Here is an 18,373-nt window from a genome sequence, read left to right as displayed (position 1 = left end):
ATATAGCTCCCAAAGAAATTTGCAAACACAGTTTTCATTTTCTACCTGGGAATTGCTGCTACATGTGGAGAAGGGCCTTACAGGATTACATTGTTGTCCACTATGCTTGAAAGATATCTGTCATTACCAACTTTTGTTTTATCAACGTTCTTGTAGTGTGATTTTAGGACATTTTATTATGTCAAAGGCATAATGTAAATGCAAGTTGTTGATATAATGCTGGCAAAAGGTAGCCTCTGTGACCCAGTGATCTGAACTACTCAAGTATTTGTGGAGGAGAATTTTTAATACTTCTGCTATAAAACATGACCAACACTCCTTATATATTGTGAAGCCTACACTGTAGTTTGCGACTCCTCAGTAGAATTTTCATATCTCAGCTCCTTTTGTGTGGGTATTTATTGTGGTGAAGCTCTGAGTAAACAGCTTCCTGCAGCTGCTTGAATTTGCTGCCAATGAGTCACTTCTTCTGGTGGTTCTATGCAGAAAGGGATTATGTTCCTAACAGGCTTGAAAAAGGAAACATAGATCTACTAACAAAAAGACTTCATGGACTGTTGCTTCAGTACGGTGCTTCTTTACAAGGAAAAATGTTTTCACTACAACAAAATACTTACTTGAGATACTTCAAGATGTTCAATTCTACATTGGAATTACTAAACACAGTGCAGGCTGAACAAAGCATTCAGAAGTGCTTGGTATGATTTATAATTTAGTAACTTAATTGTGCCTCATATAAGTATCTCTGTGGTTCACCAGCAGAGACCACTTTGTAGCTACAGTCATAATCATGATAAATTTGCCGGTGTAATTTGCAAGTATTGTACAGAATATTACTTAGCATTACAAAGATCCTGAGGCAATGAAAGCATCATAGTGCTTGCAAGACTCCACAGTGGCACCAGAACTTGCAGTGACCCTGAAACCTTATCACATGCCTGAAAATAACATGAATATTTTTGATATTTTCCACTCACTCACTTACTCCCAGTAGCATCCCAAGCATATGGCTTCCACCATAAGAATTTTGTTAATGACGATTAAAAGATGATCAGTGATTTTATAATAATAATGATGGTTCAGATTTTGTGGTCAGTGATACATGAATGGCACTTATGATTCACTATGCTTACAGTGGTTCACAGAATCACTGCAGGCTGTTGACACCACCTTTTAATCATTAGGAGTCAGATGTAGTATTGTGCCTCTAAAACTAAAGAGTATCTGCGATATGTGATCAGGGTAGTAACACTGTGGCCTAGAAGCTCACTGACACCTGCAGAAGTGCATTAATTGGTCATGGCACAATGATGTAACAATAGTTTTGGTTGTGGGTCTGCCACTTGCATATTCAGTTGGCAGTCAAGGCTTTGTCCACTATTGAATTGACCTAACACAAGGAGAGGCCTTTCCTTATTTGCATGTTGCACAAATGCAGAACATGCAAAGGAAAACAGTTCTCCAGGGAGTCATGGTGGAGGGAGGCTGTCGTTTTGCAGAAGTTGGTGAGGGTGTGGGGGTGGGAGGGCAGTCATGGATTGGAAAGGACGTCTGGCAAGTGGTGTGCTGGCCCCCGTGTTCAGCATTTGGGTAGGGAAGGGGACCAGTGAGGCAGGGACCTACAATCAGTAATCACACTTGCAAGTGGTGAGCTGAGGCTGGCAACCTGTATTGATATATGTTGAGTTTGCAGATCAAACCCTGGGAGTTGGTAGATTAGCTGGTTTGGGTACTGTCAGGCCAGTGTCTTGAGCTTGAGGGAGGCAAATGGGAGGTGATACTGTGGAGGTTGAGTAAATAACTTAAAAGAAGAGCTACCCAAATTGGGATTCCAGTGCCAGGCTGTTCAGGATGCCTCCTTTAAATAGTGTTGCTTACTCAGCAACAGCACAATGAAAAACTAGTTGGGTTGAGAATATACAATATCAGGCATGCCTCAGTATCTTGTGAGCTAAATTTCTCCCATCAGAGCTCCAAATGAGGACTGCATGGTGATTGATATCATTATATGTGCATACAACATGGAAAACAGTTGATCTGTATGAATTTCTGGAATGTTGTCATTCAACTTGGAAACCAGTGTAACTGTATTCTACTCCTATGAAAATCACTTTCCATAAACATGGCTCCGAGAAAGACAATGCTATACAAACAAATTTCTAGGCAAATGTCTCATACCAGATTGAAGAATCCTTACTGAGGCATGTAGAGCCGAAACTAGGAAGTACATTTGAAATAACAAAAACATGAGAAATACTCTGTAGGTCAAGCAACATTCCAAAGACGTACAGGTTAGGAAGTTGTGGGCATGCTATGTTGGCGCCAGAAGCCTGGCAACACTTGCAGGCTGCCCCCAGAACACTCCACGTAAAGATGCATTTCACTGTGCGTTTTGATGTATATGTGACTAATAAAGATAACTTATCTTCTTACACTTGAAAAGATAAGCCCTAATTTTTCCGATATGTTTAGTGGGTATTTTGTGCTATCCAGCAGCCATCCAGAGGACTACCTCAACTTCTTGGCAATCTTACGTTTGAATGCCATTTCTCTTGGGCAGTTACCAATGGACAGAAGCCGGTGGAGGATCTGGGCAGCTCTGAACTGAAACATCTGATTTCTACAATTAACTGTACACGTGGATACCAAGGATTGTTGGCTGAATCATTACTTAATAATTGTGAGTGCCGTCAACCTCACCATTATTCTTATTGGAAACTTTGGGCCATCATGCCTAAATAATAGAAATTACCTTCGTTAAGAATCTTATAACATTGCCTTGAAGTGGAATTAATTTAAAAAAATTAATGAGAAGGACCTACTACTTTGTTGTGTATTTTATTGGGGTAGGAAGGGGATTGCAGTCAGAGAAATGTTCATGAAGCAATATCATGACATGTACCAACATTCTGAATGTAAGAGGTGGCTAGAGGATCTCCAGCTCAGTTTCATCATCAATAATGAAAAGTCCATTCCAGTTGTACCATATATTAAATATTCTTCCACTATGATCCAGAGAGACTGTTTGTGGGGTTTCCATTTACACTTGATGATGACAAAAAAATGGTGACAGGTTTTAATAACCTTTTTTTTAAAAAGACATCCTAATACAGCTGGCATAATAGAGGGACTCATTCAGTTTTCCAGGCTGAAATTTATACTACCATCATCCCTGTTCCATCCCACTACAACAAAGTCCAGAGGAAAGTCTTTGTATTGGTTCTAATGCTAATGGTCAGGATTGAGGTCACTGTACATGTAGAAGGGAGAATGTGAAAGCAGGAGAATGGATGGCAATGAAAGTGGAAGTGGGTATCAAAGGGAAGGAGGAAAGGGGAATCAGAGGAGAGGGGGAATAAAGAAAAAGCTGATGCCTTTGGAGGAAAACAAAATAGAAGAGAATGGCACCCAGGAGAAAAGAAAATTAAGTAGGAAGAGACCAGAACGGAAAGAAAAAGTTTAGTATGGGGTTGGAGAGAAGAGAACCAGCACCAACAGACAGCTGGAATGAAGACAATATGCAAATCTAAACCCAGAGAAAGTAAATCTGGCAAGAGGATGTAGAATTGGACAGTGTTTGCACAGGAGTGTAGCATTGAATAGGTATAGTATTCTCTATGAATTACATCTAGAGATGATTGTGTTGCATTGTATGGGAGTTGACTATTGGGCTAACCCTTGGATACATGATAGTCCAGTTTTTTTGTCACTCTTGAAGGACTAAATGTAAAATATCAATTGTGAAATATAGAGAAACAAATGACTGCAGATGCTGGAATCTAGATGAAAAACTCTATGATGCTGGACAAACTTAGCAGGCCAGGCAGCATCTGTGGAGAAAAGCAGGCAGTCAATGTTTCGGGTCAGTCCTTTGTTTCTCTAGTATTACTGCTCCACTGTGAAGTCTCTTCAAGCATATCCACTTTGAAGAAGTTTTCTTCCCCTCTTCGATGGGAGTTTTGAGAGTCCCTCTCTCACCGCTCCCCTTGTGTGATCTCCTCTGCTCTCCGGCTCCTTGACCAATTGCTCACTCAGACTAGATCCCACAGCTATGTGACTTTCCTCACTCTGTGTCTACGCCGCCATCTTGTTCCAAGTGGCTTCCAGGTCCATTTCCAGGCCTCCCAGTTAGGCTTCAGCCTGGATCTCTGGTATGTTCACTCTATCCATTGTTGTTTTCTCCAGGTCTCCCTCTGTGTCCTCTGCTCTACCCTCTCTGTTATGTGCTGACACCTTCTGGCCCTCTCTCTTTCTCTTCCATAGCTCTGGGCCTTGCTCTCCAAGATGTGCCTGGGACCATTAAGATTCCCTCCCTCCCACCCCCCTGCCCCCCCACTGAGTCCTGAAGAAGGGTCCTGACCCGAAACATTGACTGCCTGCTTTTCTCCACAGATGCTGCCTGGCGTGCTGAGTTCCTGCAGCATCAGTGTTTTTCATGTGAAATACAGAATTGCTTAAAATGAACAAAAAAACATTTTAATGAAAAAGCTAGAGAAGAACTCCCTGATCTCTGTAATCATCCAACAATACTTCTCTCCAAAAGTAGATGCTCATAAATTAGCTTGCATACACCTGTTTCTGATTAGACGGAGAGCTATTTGGTGGTTGGGTAAGGGATTTTTCAGTGGTGCACTCCCAGCCAAGTGGTCTGCACCTTGATGTTGACCAGCCTTTCCCTTCATGATTTTCCATTTTGCCAGGTCAACAGGTTCCACTTCACCAACTTAGCTACTTAAGTAATTTGTACATTTTCTGGATCTTAGATGTTTTTCCCATCTCAATATGTCTTCTTACATGTTACGGCTGTTTGGATTATAGAAGTTGCCCTTATAGGATTCACAAATCACTATCCAAAACTTTGAGATACGGAATAAAATTCACCCTTACAGAATTTGTGTGGAAAAAAATAAAATAGTCACAAATTTTTTTTTTCCAACTCGTGTTTTTTGACTCATGTGCAGATGATGCAGCTTTGCATTATGGAAAACCACATTAACAACCATTTTCTAGGAATGCAGCCCCCCTCACCCCCTCTGTAACACAGGGATTGCCTGTGTTATCACATCAGTAACTTTTTCAGAGCAGATCACGTAATAACTTTACAGCTCCTTTCTTTACTGCTTTGCATAAGTGGTTTTATTGGCAAAGTTCCCCCTTTCAACAACTTTACAGTGCTTAAAATTGATATCATATTTCATCAGCTAGAACCATTTCAGATGAAAAGACAAGTCCTACCTGTCCAAGCATGTCTGGTGCTAGAGGTATGGTGGGCCAGAGGACAGAGTAGATAGCCAAAAAGATCAACCATAACAATATGCTGCCCCACACTGCCAAGTGACTGAACTAGATAAAAGAAACATATTATGAAATAAATAACAGTACTGCAACCTGCCAGGAGACTTTTTAATCCCTTGTCATCATGCTGTTCTCTCTCTTGCTAAACGATAGACAATTGGGCTGCCAATGTATTAAGTAATAATCAGTAAGGCAACCAAGTCAACCTCTACATTTCTGGGTCTCAATCAACCACAAAATCTATTTTTTTCCATTACATGAAGCCAAATTAATTAGTGCAAATCCCACCTGCAAAATGGATGGTTGGAATGAAGCAATTAAGATAAGTAGTTAAGAAAAATAGTTACATTACTCACCCATTTTTTCTAAATTGTTTAGTTGATGTACCAAAATTTTGGTATAAAGATATAGTAAAAGACAAAATTATTTTTATTTATGTTTTGTACTTTGTTGTCAATGGTGAATATTTCATTAGTAAAGGTAGTCTAGTCAGAATAATTGTAAAACTTGATAAAGGAAAAATTACAACTCCAGAAAATCAGAATCCCCTGAATTTCCCAACATTCCAACAATCAAACTTTATTAAAAGTGATTAAGTGATATTTCCAACATGTACTTTATAGATAGGTTTTAAAATTTACAATATTAATTGTGCCTACCGTTGTCCATGCAGTTGTCTCAAAGCCAGCTTTCAAACATACAGTTACGACAACATACTGCATAAAGAGATGGAAATGTGTTAAGATAAAATAAATCACAGTAGATGATAGTGATGTAATTTATTGTAAGCTAACAGGAAATAAGTATTTATTAAATTCTAAAACTAAATGGACTGCAGGTACTGAATTTGATTTAATTCAGTGCAATGGTGGTTTTATAGGAGGGATTATACTTTTTTTTTAACTAAAAATCATAGAAATTAGGAATTTATGGCTCAGAGGAACCATTGTGTTCAGACCAGACAAAGAAAGATCTCTTTGGTTAATTCTGCATTCTAATTGTGTACTTGCAGCCTTGTAGGTTATAACTGCAAGTGCTCATTGAGATAGTTTCTAAATATGAAATGAGGGTTTTGGCCTCCATCACTTCTCAGGCAAAGTTCCAGATCCACAGCGCTCTGAAGGAACTCTTAGCAATTACCTAAAATTACATTATTGAGCTCAATTAAATGAAATGGAACCTAATTTTTAACCATCTAAGCCTTCCGTAATTTTATTCACTTAATTAAATTTTCCCTAAGCTTCTGCTCTTTTAAAACACCAGCTAGTCTCTCCTCATTGGTAAACTCCAATAACCTTGTAAATTTCTCTTTCACCCCGAGCCTACCCACAGTACTCTGCTCTAGCCTAACTTTTCTTTTATACAGTTCCAAGAGCCCCATGCTCTTATATCCTATGCTTTGGCCGAAAAGGAAAATACTCCATTTGCTTTCTCAACTATATTTGTTGTAGAGTCATAAAGTCACACTATTTGGTCCACCAAATCCTCATTGAGTTTTTATCACCCATTTATGTTAATCTCATTTTATTCTCCCCACATTCCCATCAGCTCTCCCTAGATTCTACCAATCACCCTCACGTTAGGGGTACTTTACAGGAGTCAATTAACCTGAATGCTACAGTTTTCGTCCTGTCAACCATACTGACTTTGGTATATTAGCAAACTTCCTAATCATGGGCCCCACATTTGAGTCAAAATCATTAGTTTTAGACACATCCAATTTTGAATACAAGCCACCAGTTCTCTTGGATCCCATGAGCCTTTATTTTCCTGATTAGTCTGTCATGTGAGTTCTAGTCAAATCCTGTGCTGAAATCCATCAGACTATACCAAGTGCATTACTCTCATCAACCTTCCCACCCACCACCCTGTACAATCTCAAAAAAAAATCAAATCAAGTGAGATAAACAACTACAATCTTCCCTTAATAAAGGGATCTGAATCATTAACTCTGTTTCTCTTTCCACAGATACTGCCTAACCTGCTGAGTGTTCTCAGCATTTTCTGATTTTATTTCATATTCCCTGCATCTGCAGTATTTTGAAGTTCTTCCCTGAATAAATCCAGGCCAATTATTCTCGACTAAACTCTATTTTTCCGAAATCTGTCCCATAGATTTTTTTCCAATCATATGCCTATCAACTTGCTGACCTGCCTGTAATTGCTAGTTAATCTTTTCTCACTTTTTGATTAAGGTACCATATCGGCAGTCCTCTCGTCCTCCAGCATTGCAACTACATTGTGGCCAAAACAAGCATTCCCTATACAAATGCGGACAATAAAAGACACAAATTGAATGAGAATTTTCTTTGGTGAAACACTCACTCAGAGTTCTGCCAAGAGAAACTGGTCTGCATTTTCCACCAGACAAACTGTTGTTCACTAACATGCAGTTTTTCCAGACCTCTCCATGCTGTGAAGCAGCACAATTTACAGGGTTACTCACACCAATTAATGTCTGCAGTCAGCTCCAGACCAATATTGGGAATGAATGCCAATTCTGAAGCCAGTTCTTATTATCACAGCGGTTCACACCTAAAATCTCCTTCGATTAATGTTTGTGATGATTCAGTTGAGTGTGCTGCATCAGAAGCCTCAAGCAGGGCAAACATACCAATGAACCCTGAAGGAGAGTAAAGGTCCACATATGCAGGCCTCATCCCTTCCCACAAGAGTATAAAGGTAGTCAAGCTCCGATCTTGATTTTTCCAACAAATAACGAGTCTATGTTTCCAAGGCATTTAGGAGTGTGGGCAGGGAATGTGGTTAGTGTTGGGTCTGAGGCCTAATTCTTTGAGTACACTCTTCCTTAGCTGGCCAAAGGCTGTACTGGTGCTCTGGAAGCAATGTTTTTTTGCTAATGCTGTCTACCTTCATTGAAAGGTGGCTCAAGACATGGAAACATCCATTTTTTTTTCAATGCCTTGTCATGGCTCTTTATTGTGCAGTGGCGACAGGTTGGTTGTGAACATTTGTCCAACAGATGTTTAGTGCAAGGCCCAATCACTCATTCACTTTTGTGAAGGAGTCAATGATGACTTGGATTTTGGCCTTCTAGGGTATACGCAAGGCAGTATCAACTCTGTAATGCAGCTCAAAGATGGAGGATGGAGATATCCTATTTCTTGAATGACAAAGGTGCAAGAATTTTTCATTTGCCCTGTAGATTACTTTCACTCTAATGTGGACCTGTTATAATGAGGTGCAATATTGTAGATAGGAAGATTAAGAAAAGAGATGAAATGATAACATGATCTTGCTTGACCACAGTGTGTTGGGATTGAAGCCACAGTGGACTCATTGGCCAAGATCACTGTCTGCATATCATATAGCAGATGTAGAATGGAGATGAACTGGAGGGTAGCCACCTTTGAGAAGGATCTTCCACTATTCCTTTTGGTTCACAGATTTGAAGGCTTTTGCGAGGTTGAAAGAAGCCATGTGGTTGATGATGATCCCTGCATTTTTTTTTTAAGGTTTATCATGCAAAAAGTATCATGGCCATTGTACATCTTGATGAACAGAATTCATATTGCAACTTGGGGAGCAGGTCTTTGGTCACCAAGAAGCACCAGTTCAGGAAACCCTTTACAATGACTTTCCCTTTACTGACAGCAGGCTCTCAGCATAATATGCAGCTGCATAGTCACGCAATTGATTTAGGTCCGGAGGAACAAAAAAAATCATTTGATAGTTTACTGTTCTGACAACACTTTACTGATGAAAACCTTTGATCTTTATGTTGGTGTTTTCGTGGCTGGCACTGGAGTTCATTCCCATAAAATGTTGGTACCTGCAACAACAGGCAACCACAATGCCAAAAATTCATACAATGTGCTTAACAAGGTACTTTGCCATGTTCATCCATTTGCACTTTTGTTCCTGCAAATGTTGGTCCCAGACATAAATTTGAGGCAAGAGAAAGTCTTGAGGAGACGACAAACAAGTAAGGATCATAAGACCTAGGAGCAGGATTAGGCCATTCGGCCAACATGAACAACTAAATCTCGCAATACAACAGTCTTTTGCTTGAAGGCAGATCACTCATTAGTCCTCACTATTGGCCAACAGCTGTCTGCTCCTGGCACATCCCTCCATTCTCTCATGACAGCAAACTACTCTCGGGTGGCAGTAGACAAAGCTCTGACAGGACCACTTGAGACTCTGTAGAGGCACAAAGGCTTTGGATGACCTCTATGGAAATAGAAACTTACTCCATCAGCCACTGCAATGGAGAAGTACCATTACTAGCCAGCACAGAATAATATGCCACTTCTAGTGTGGAAATAATAAATTCCTGGCTCCACATGGAACCTTGCATGAGGTAAGGGACTCCGTACTTCCTGCCGTCTCTTGCAATTGAACAGACAAGCTGGACAATGAATCAAGAAATTGGTTATGCATCTTCATGAGCTTTTCCATTTGTGCTCCTCATCAGACTCCGTGGGGCAGGACTGTTTTGCGACTTCTCCTGCCAACAAGATAGCAAAATAACTTCTCTTTTTATCTGGTCTGTTGGTGCCTGTGAGATATGCTCCTTAAATCTAGCAGCTTTGGCCCTTATGGCAACAACATCAGAGCTGGTGCTTTGCAATGTCAGGTGAAATGATGCCATTTACTCCATCTCATGCGAAACCTTTGTTCCTGCATGAGTGGAGGACATAACATGGGTCCCCCTTGACAGCAGCAATGATAAGGACACAAAAGTAGGGATGGTGATGGCCTGTGCACAGGGTTGTTTGTGGAGCAGCCCTCTTCTCTTTCTTTTGCAACTTTAGCCTGGCTAAGTAGTTGGGAAGAAAGGGCAAGAGAAAGAGGAGCATGAAAAGAAAACTGGGGCAACAATTGACAGTGTGGAACAAATCTCTGTATGTTTTAATTGTTATCTGAGGGGTTTGACTCTTGCAGTTCAAGGTAGCACAAATGAGTGGAGTTCAAGAGTTTGAGCTCTCACCTTGACATATTCAGTGAGGTCATGGAATTTTTTGCATTGGTCCAATGTCTGATAGCGTCACTTCTAAAAGATAGCTCAGTAAACGCCTCCTACTAGCTCTTTCCTGGCCAATGGTACAATATGCCTTTCGTCCTTTCCACCTCTGCTATAATAATAGAGATCGTGGTCTGAGAAATGGGGGAGGAGGAGGTAGTAAGGGGGGGGTGAGGGAGGAGTGGGGATGAGGGACAGCCTTGTATCTCCACTGCCTCTTTATCTGCCATTTTGGCTACAAGCATTTGCAAGAGCAGTGTGAATTTCTGGAGCCCTGACGAGATTTAACAATGCAAGGTACTACCAGCTGAGTTAAATTTAATTGTCTGGAGTGTATTCGTCCTTTTTACACAATTGCCATCTAAAACCATATCCAAGCTTCACTCACATGAATACGTGCAAATGAACTCTGCAGTGCTCCAATTCAGGAGTGGCTAAAATTCTCAGGCAGATACTGTATCTTTCCTCTTCCAGATGTGAAAAGATTAGTTCTGGATTGACATAATTTTCTGCTTTTGTTTCAAAGCAGAGCTGTTCTTTATGGAACTAAATTAGCAAGCTGAAGCATACCCTGACTGCTGTTTAAACCAAAAAATACTGGTTCCAGAATTTATGTAGAGACATTGTGTTGTAACAGTTATTATAAGTAGATCGTTGCTGAATTATAGGACAACTTGAGTTGAAATAGACATGGGCAACTTTCTAGCTAGATGAATAAAGAGTAAAGGGCCTCGTGGACTGAATGTTTGTGATACTGGTTTACGTTAAGCTAATGGATCCATGAGAGACTTATAATTTACCTTTTTTCTAAAGGGTGCACGTGTCACAACTTAACAATCAATGTTTCATTCAGATACATTTACCAACAGAAACAAAATAAATACATTGGTCAATTTTCTTGATAACACTGATACCCTTAGCATTGTTTTTCATGATACTATAAAGATTACTGAACTTACTGTATAAACAATGTTGCCAAGAACTAAATAGTCCATAGCATACCCACTCATAAAAATTGAATCTGGAAAAAAAAGATAAAATTGTGACTACATTTACATACAGAAATTACTTGTGGATTCTGTAGTGATTGCTGCCTACATCACCCCCATTTAAAAAAAAATAAAGGTGCGTGAAACTTCCTGATACAGTATTCCTGAATTTGAAACATTTGAATTATTTTACATTATGCATCACTTACATTGTACTTGGAAAAATGACAGCTTAGAAATTTCACGATTTCTCCCAGATTATTTTAGTGCTGTAGTGTTGCAAACTGGGTCATTCAATTAGGAGCTTTCAGGAGATATGGTGGAAATTCAAAGGAAGTGCCTCGTCTCAAAATTCCTGTCATGAGGTTGCTTCCTGAGTACATTGCTGGATTTCTGGAGAAGTTTCTGCTTTTGTATACATGTGGGATTTTGTACATAAGTGGGAATTTTTTTTTTGTTTGTTCTAGATGAAATATTTTTCACTTACTGGGAATTATATAATATGACGGCAGCCCCTTCTTCAATATGTTAGTCTGGAACAAGAAGGATCCAGTAGGTATTGTCCAGCAGAACAAGATGTAAAACAACCATTTGAAGGACATTGCTTCAATGTTATCGTTTAGCCCATGGGAGAAAGGAGCTGATCTCTGATCTGCTTCGCAGTGATAGCAAAGAGCAACCATTTGAACCAAGCACCATTAGGCATAGAGAACATAAAAAATAGAAGCAGGAATAGACTATTTGATCTCTTACATCTACTGCACCATTCAGCAAGATCATGGCAGATCTATTGTTTTAGTTTGATGATCCTGCACTGACCCAGGAATCTCATTTTGATCAAAGCCTCCTCACACCCAACCTACTTCATCAAGAAAGTTGCACCCATCCTCTAACTACATATATTTTATCAGTAATAATCCCTGACAGCAACAGTAAGTTTCATTACTTGCTACCTTTCCCTCAATTGCCTGCTATTGCTCTCACAAGGTAATGCAAGCCACAATAATGTTAGCTGTAGTTCAAATGGTAACATTTGTGGCCCAGCCCATTCTAGACACTTGAGCTCAAAAATAAAGACAGACTCTCCAGTGCAGAACAGAAGAACTGTTCCAGCACAAGAGTTATCAATATTTGGCAAGCTGTTAAGCCAAGGGTCTGACTGCTCTCCCAAGTGTACTAAGACCACCAGAACACTATTTCTTAGAGCAAAGGAGTTATCCTTATTATTCTGGCAAACAGTTATCTGTCATTCAACGTGACTGGAAACAGGATATTTTCACATTGCTGTTTGTGGGAGCTGTGTTTCCTGTACTACAATGGCAGCTTAACTTCAAAATATTTTTAATTAAGACAACCTGAAAAGGATGTGAAAGATGCTAAGAAAAATAAACATTTTACAATTTCCTATTGAATAACTCTAAAGCTTTAATGTAGTTAGTATTGAAGGACACGATATCCCATATTATACTCTGTTTCTGGAGGTAGCTGGGTGACAGTTGTTCAAAGTTCTCTTTTTGCAGAGGGTCAGAAACACCTGGAGGTAATACCTGGAGGAAAAATTTGGGGGTAGTGAGGGATGAGACATTGGTGGATATTCAAGATCCAAAGCAGCATCCATGAAATATAAAAAAAATGCAAGTCTGATCCTTTTGAGCATCTAAATATCAGCACATAACTTTTGAAAGTATTTCTAATATAAGGTTGAAAATGAAGAAAATGGGATATGTCTAAAATCATAATTTACTAATAATGATTCTCCATCACATCCCCACCAAAATACCGAGCATCAGTTTTAATCAAGCACACTGAGATCCTTAGGTAAGGATGTGCAAGAGTGAAAAGGGCGAACCACTTTCCACAGGTGAACAGGAGCAGGAAGAAGTAATTTAGCACAAGGAGGCACCTTGTTGGAGAGCAAGAGTGAGTGCCCTCCCACAAGCAGTTGCTAGCAAAACTTATCCTCATTTACTGAATACTTAAGCACAAATGACTGCAGGAGTCATAGAAGGCAAGAACTAGCAGGTTTGAATGTACGACTTTAACTTGATAGACGTTTACACAAGGACATTAGAATAAAAAGGAACTGGAGCCATTCATTTAGTCTCTTGAGCCTGATTTGTTATTCAAAAATATCATGGCTGATCCCTGTCCTCTACACTTTTTCACCAGATCCCAAGTTCCCTCGATTCCTTTGAAATTCAAAATCAATGAATTGTCATTATGATATTATTTCATTTTGCTGACAAGGACCACATTTATTGCCCATTCCTTATTTTCATTGAAAAGACAGAGGTGAGCCTACCAAGCTGCTATGTAGGAAGTTCCAGGATTTAGACCTAGCAACAATGAAGAACACTGATGTACTTCCACGTCAGAATGGTGTGTGACTTGGACAGGGACCTGTAGATGATGGTGTTTCCCTGCTGTGTGGTTCTTGGTGACAGATACGATGGGTTTGTGAGATGCTGTTGGAACAGCTAGGTGACTAATTGAGGTGCATTTGTAACTGACATACACTGCGGCCATGGTGCACCAACGGTGGAAGGAATGGATGTTTGGGGTGGATGGGCTGCCTCCTCCTGAATGGTTTCAAGCTTCTTGAGTATTGTTGGAGCTGCATTCATCAGGCAGGTGGAGATTATTTCATCACTGTCCTGATGTGCCTTAAAGATGGTGGAGAGATTTTGTAATGTCAGGAGGGGAGTAATTTGCCAAAGGCTTGACTTGTTCTTGTGGCAATAACATTTATGTGGCTCATCCAGCTGAGTTTCTGGTCAATGGGGAACCCTGGACTGCTCAATGATTGCACACACATAACCCTCTTGGGTAGAGAACCAGAAGGTTGTAATTCATTACAACTGAAATTTCTGCTCATCTCATTCACAAATGGCCAACTCTTGTCTTGAAATTCAGCAGCTCTGAAAGACATCAAGGCTCAAGATTCTCTGTTAATATTTCCAGCTTACATGACCAGGCATTGCACTGGCCCGGAGATCTACTCCTCTCCGAGTCAAGCGACTCTTTAAAAGGCAGAAGTGGGCATTTTGTACAGCAGAGGGATTCCCTCAACATCGCCACCATAATGATCCACCCCAATCCGTTCAGCAGCAGTACTTCCAAGATCTTCTCTTTGACAACCATTGTCTTATCATCTGTCTCTCCATTCAGAGCAAATCCAGCAGTTAGATAATGTTGAGGTTTATTGACTGATTAGTTCTAGGACTGCAAGTTCACAGCTCCTTTCCACCCTCAAACCATACTGATTCTATCACAATTATTTCATCCACACCAACTAACTTTTTCCAGGCCAATTCTGCCCACACCAAATCTGTAGCATATACATGGCAATTTATTTTCTCTACCTAACCAAGTGTATAGTATTTGGACTGCAAGAAGTTTAACAGTATTTGGAGAACGATGTTGTGGGCTGAGTCTATGTGGGAAATTTGGGCTGAGGCACAGCAAACAGTTAACTAGATTATATTTATGAAATTCAAGAATAGAATATTTTATTTTTTAAATAACATTTGTGGGTTGCATACTTCCTTCTACTCTCACTGAAGACAGATAGACTACTAAAAAGTGCCTACTGCATTCCAACTTAAAAAAAAATGCTCATATAATAGAGGAGCACTTTCCTCCATTATTGAAATCTGCAGGTTTTATTTCTGCAGGAGATTGTCATGCCATTTACAAGCTGGAAGTATAATGAGCTCCAAGATGTCAAATTACAACTGAGATTTACATAATACACACACTAGGAAAGACTATGGTCCTTATGAATTCCAAACTAACCAGGGAGAATGCAGCAAAATAACACTTCTTTATTAATCACTGCATCATATTATTCTTTGATTTGTAATTTTTTGAGTACCTTGGCATTTTTTTTTAAAGAGAGATCTCAGAACTTGGAAATTGAACATTATTTTCTTGTTTCTTGCATCTAGTTTAGCATAAGATACTTCCAGCTCTGTATTGCATAGGTTAGTCACAATTAAAGCTGTTTCTACCATCGCCCAACGACATGCCTTAACCTCAGTCTAAGATGCCAGCGCTTACTGTGCCTGTGTGACAGTTCCATTTCCCACATTAGCTATTCTTACAACCTATAAGAGTGATATAGCCAATTTTGTGCAGATTATTCATATCTGCTGGGAGCTGAGACCGTCTAAACTCATTTCACTTACACCATTCCAGTATAGAAGACTTTCATCATTTCAGTCTGGTTTGAATTTAAATCTATGTCCCAAAAGATAAATAAGAGTTCTCTAACCCTCTGTATCACCCAGTCCCCTTTGATTTCTTTTCTTAATAGAAGGTGTTGACAATCAAAAGTATTTCTGTAAATAATCAGTGTACAGAGAAACTTGCATCAAGTTAATGTTCCATAACATACTTTCACATAGTAATTTTAATACATGAAATCCCAAAGGAACTTTGAACAATCTGACACCAAGTAACATAAAAGGAAATATTAGTAAAAGTGACCAAAAACTTTGTTAAATTAAATAGGTTTTAATAAGTGCTTTAGAAGAGGAGGAGAGAAAGGTAGGAAAGGCCAGGAGCTATAAGTGTTGGAATTCTAGAGGTCCTGTATCAGGACTAAGGGTGGAGAGGGCACTTGAAGCCAAACTCATTCCCAGCAGCAAGAGCATAAACTCAACTAGAAATTTCCAAGCAAAAACTAAAATATTTCCATTTTTTTGGGGAAAAAATGTTGTGCATCTTAAGAGTTTCTGTTTTCCATGCAAATTTTAAATCATACTGCATTTAAATAATGGACTATAAGTAAATCACTTCTTATTGTTATAACAGTTTTTGTAACAGTTCCCAAAGACCAATAATAATAAATTGACTACCTTGTTCAAGTGCCTTTAGGGGAATCCAGAAGAGAATGACGGAATGGATCAAAGCATTTATGCAGTGACCCCAGAAAACCTACAGGGAAAACAAATTTCCAGTCAGGAGTTAGTCCATTTACTCCATTGTTTCCAGACACCCACACACAAAATATAAATCTACTCAACTTGTTTACAACCAGTGTCTCAGCAACTAGAAACATTTCAAAATATTCTAACATTACTGAAGTCTAGCTTATTGTGGCTAAATGCATCGTGAGAGAATGAACTTTGTGTCAACTTATCTATAGATCTTCACTTCACTGTATTTTGCAAAATCCGTACAAATAAGAATAATTAATGCGAAGCTTCTATACCAACAAAATTCTATCCCCCTTTTTGAGAGTCACAAATGTGCATGAGCAGTAGTATTATTATTTAGTAAACAATCTTAAGTCTAGAATTCATCCAATGTAAGTACCTGTTGGATGAGAATTGGCTCAAAATCTCCACTGCACAAGTAAAAGGTGAATGCATGAAATGTTTTCTTCAATGTATCTAATTTAACCATAATTATAAAACTAGGGAAATTTTGCTGTGACTGAACAGTGCTTTGGTGGGACCACAGCTGGAGTACTGTACAATGATATACCCACCTGGAGGCTGTACACAAAGACTGATTTCTGGGATGAGGGTACTATCCTATGAGAAAAGATTGAGCAGATTGGCCTTGTACTCTTGGGTTTAGAGGAACGAGAGGTGATCTCAGTGAAATATACAAGATTCAGAGGGACTTGACCAAGTAGATTCTGTGAGAATGCTTCCCCAATGAGGGATGCCAGAATTAGGGAGACAGATCATCAGGTTAAGGGGTCACTTGCTGAGATGAAGAGGAAGTTCTTCTTTGAATGGATGTGTGTCTTTGGAATTCTCTTCTCAGAGGGGCTGTGTGTCAAGACATTACATGTAGTCATGGTGTCATGATAGCAGCCTTTCCCTCAATGCCAGCAAAACAAAAGAGCTGGTCATTGACTTCAGGAAGTGGGGTGGTGCACATGCGCCTGTCCACATCAATGGTGCTGAGGTCAAGAGGGTAGAGAGCTTCAAGTTCCTAGGAGTGAACATCACCAATAGCCTGTCCTGGTCCAACGATGTTGACGCCACAGCCAAAAAAGCTCACCAGAGCCTCTACTTTCTCAGGAGGCTGAAGAAATTTGACATGTCCCTGTCAACCTTCACCAATTTTTATCAATACACCACATAAAGCATCCTATCTGGATGCATCACAGCTTGTTATGGAAACTGCTCTGCCCAGGACCGCAAGACAACGAAGAGTTGTGGACACAGCTCAGCACATCAGGGAAACCAGCCTCCCCTGCATGGACTCTGTCTATACTTCTCACTACCTTGGTAAAGCAGTCAATATAATCAGAGACTCTACCCACCCTGGACATTCTCTTCTCCCTCTCCCATCAGGTAGAAGATACAAAAGCCTGAAAGCGCGTACTACCAGGCTCAGGGACAGCTTCTATCCCACTGTCATAAGACTGTTGAACGGTTCCCTAGTAGGATAAGATGGACTCTTGACCTCACAATCTACCTCATTATGACCTTGCACCTTATTGTCTACCTGCACTGCACTTTCTCTGTAACTTAAACACTTTATTCTGCATTCTGTTATTGTTTTACCTTATACTACCTCGATGCACTCTGTAATGAATTGATCTGTATGAACGGTATGCAAGACAAGTTTTTCCACTGTACCTCGGTACATGTGACAATAATAAACCAATTCCAATTTCATATAGTCAAGGCTTAAAGAGATGGATATTTGGGCTATAAGGAATTTAAAGGTTATGTGCACTGGCAGAAATGCAGAGGCTGCAAGAGATTAAGGCAAATGATATGTTGGCCTTTATTACCAGAGGATGTGTGTACAAGTGTCTTATCACAATTAGGTAGAGCCTTGGTGAGATTGCACCTGGAATATTGTGTAAAGTTTTAGTCTCCTTGCCTTAGAAAGGATATACCTATCATAGATGGAGTACAGTGCACATTGGTTTCTCAGGTAGTGAGTTTACACAAGGGGCAAGATTGAGCAGAATTGACCTGTATTCTCTGAGTTCAGAATAATGAGAGGATATCTCATTGAAACTTAGAATATCCTCAGAAGGCCTAACAGTCTAGATACAGAGGGGATGTTTCCCCAGAATGGAAGTGTAGAGCCCCGGGTCAGATTCTTAGAATTAGGACTGAAATGAGGA

General features: G+C 39.8%; 1 protein-coding gene across 1 annotated transcript in view; it reads right to left on the bottom strand.

Annotated features, from left to right (window-relative positions):
* atp8a2 (ATPase phospholipid transporting 8A2) overlaps positions 1 to 18,373 on the bottom strand; it is a 371,705-nt gene that overhangs the window by 50,376 nt on the left and 302,956 nt on the right. Inside the window, exons 32-35 of the mRNA XM_052026103.1 lie at positions 16,131 to 16,209; positions 11,242 to 11,303; positions 5,955 to 6,011; positions 5,236 to 5,343 (exon numbers count right to left, since the gene is read on the bottom strand). Coding sequence (XP_051882063.1) covers positions 5,236 to 5,343; positions 5,955 to 6,011; positions 11,242 to 11,303; positions 16,131 to 16,209 — 306 coding nt within the window. The remainder of the gene's footprint in view (positions 1 to 5,235; positions 5,344 to 5,954; positions 6,012 to 11,241; positions 11,304 to 16,130; positions 16,210 to 18,373) is intronic.

The sequence above is a fragment of the Pristis pectinata genome, chromosome 11, assembly GCF_009764475.1.
Source record: "Pristis pectinata isolate sPriPec2 chromosome 11, sPriPec2.1.pri, whole genome shotgun sequence".
In the NCBI taxonomy this organism is placed as follows: domain Eukaryota; kingdom Metazoa; phylum Chordata; class Chondrichthyes; order Rhinopristiformes; family Pristidae; genus Pristis; species Pristis pectinata.
Note: the sequence above shows the minus strand (reverse complement) of the source record. Positions and strands in the feature narration are given on the sequence as shown.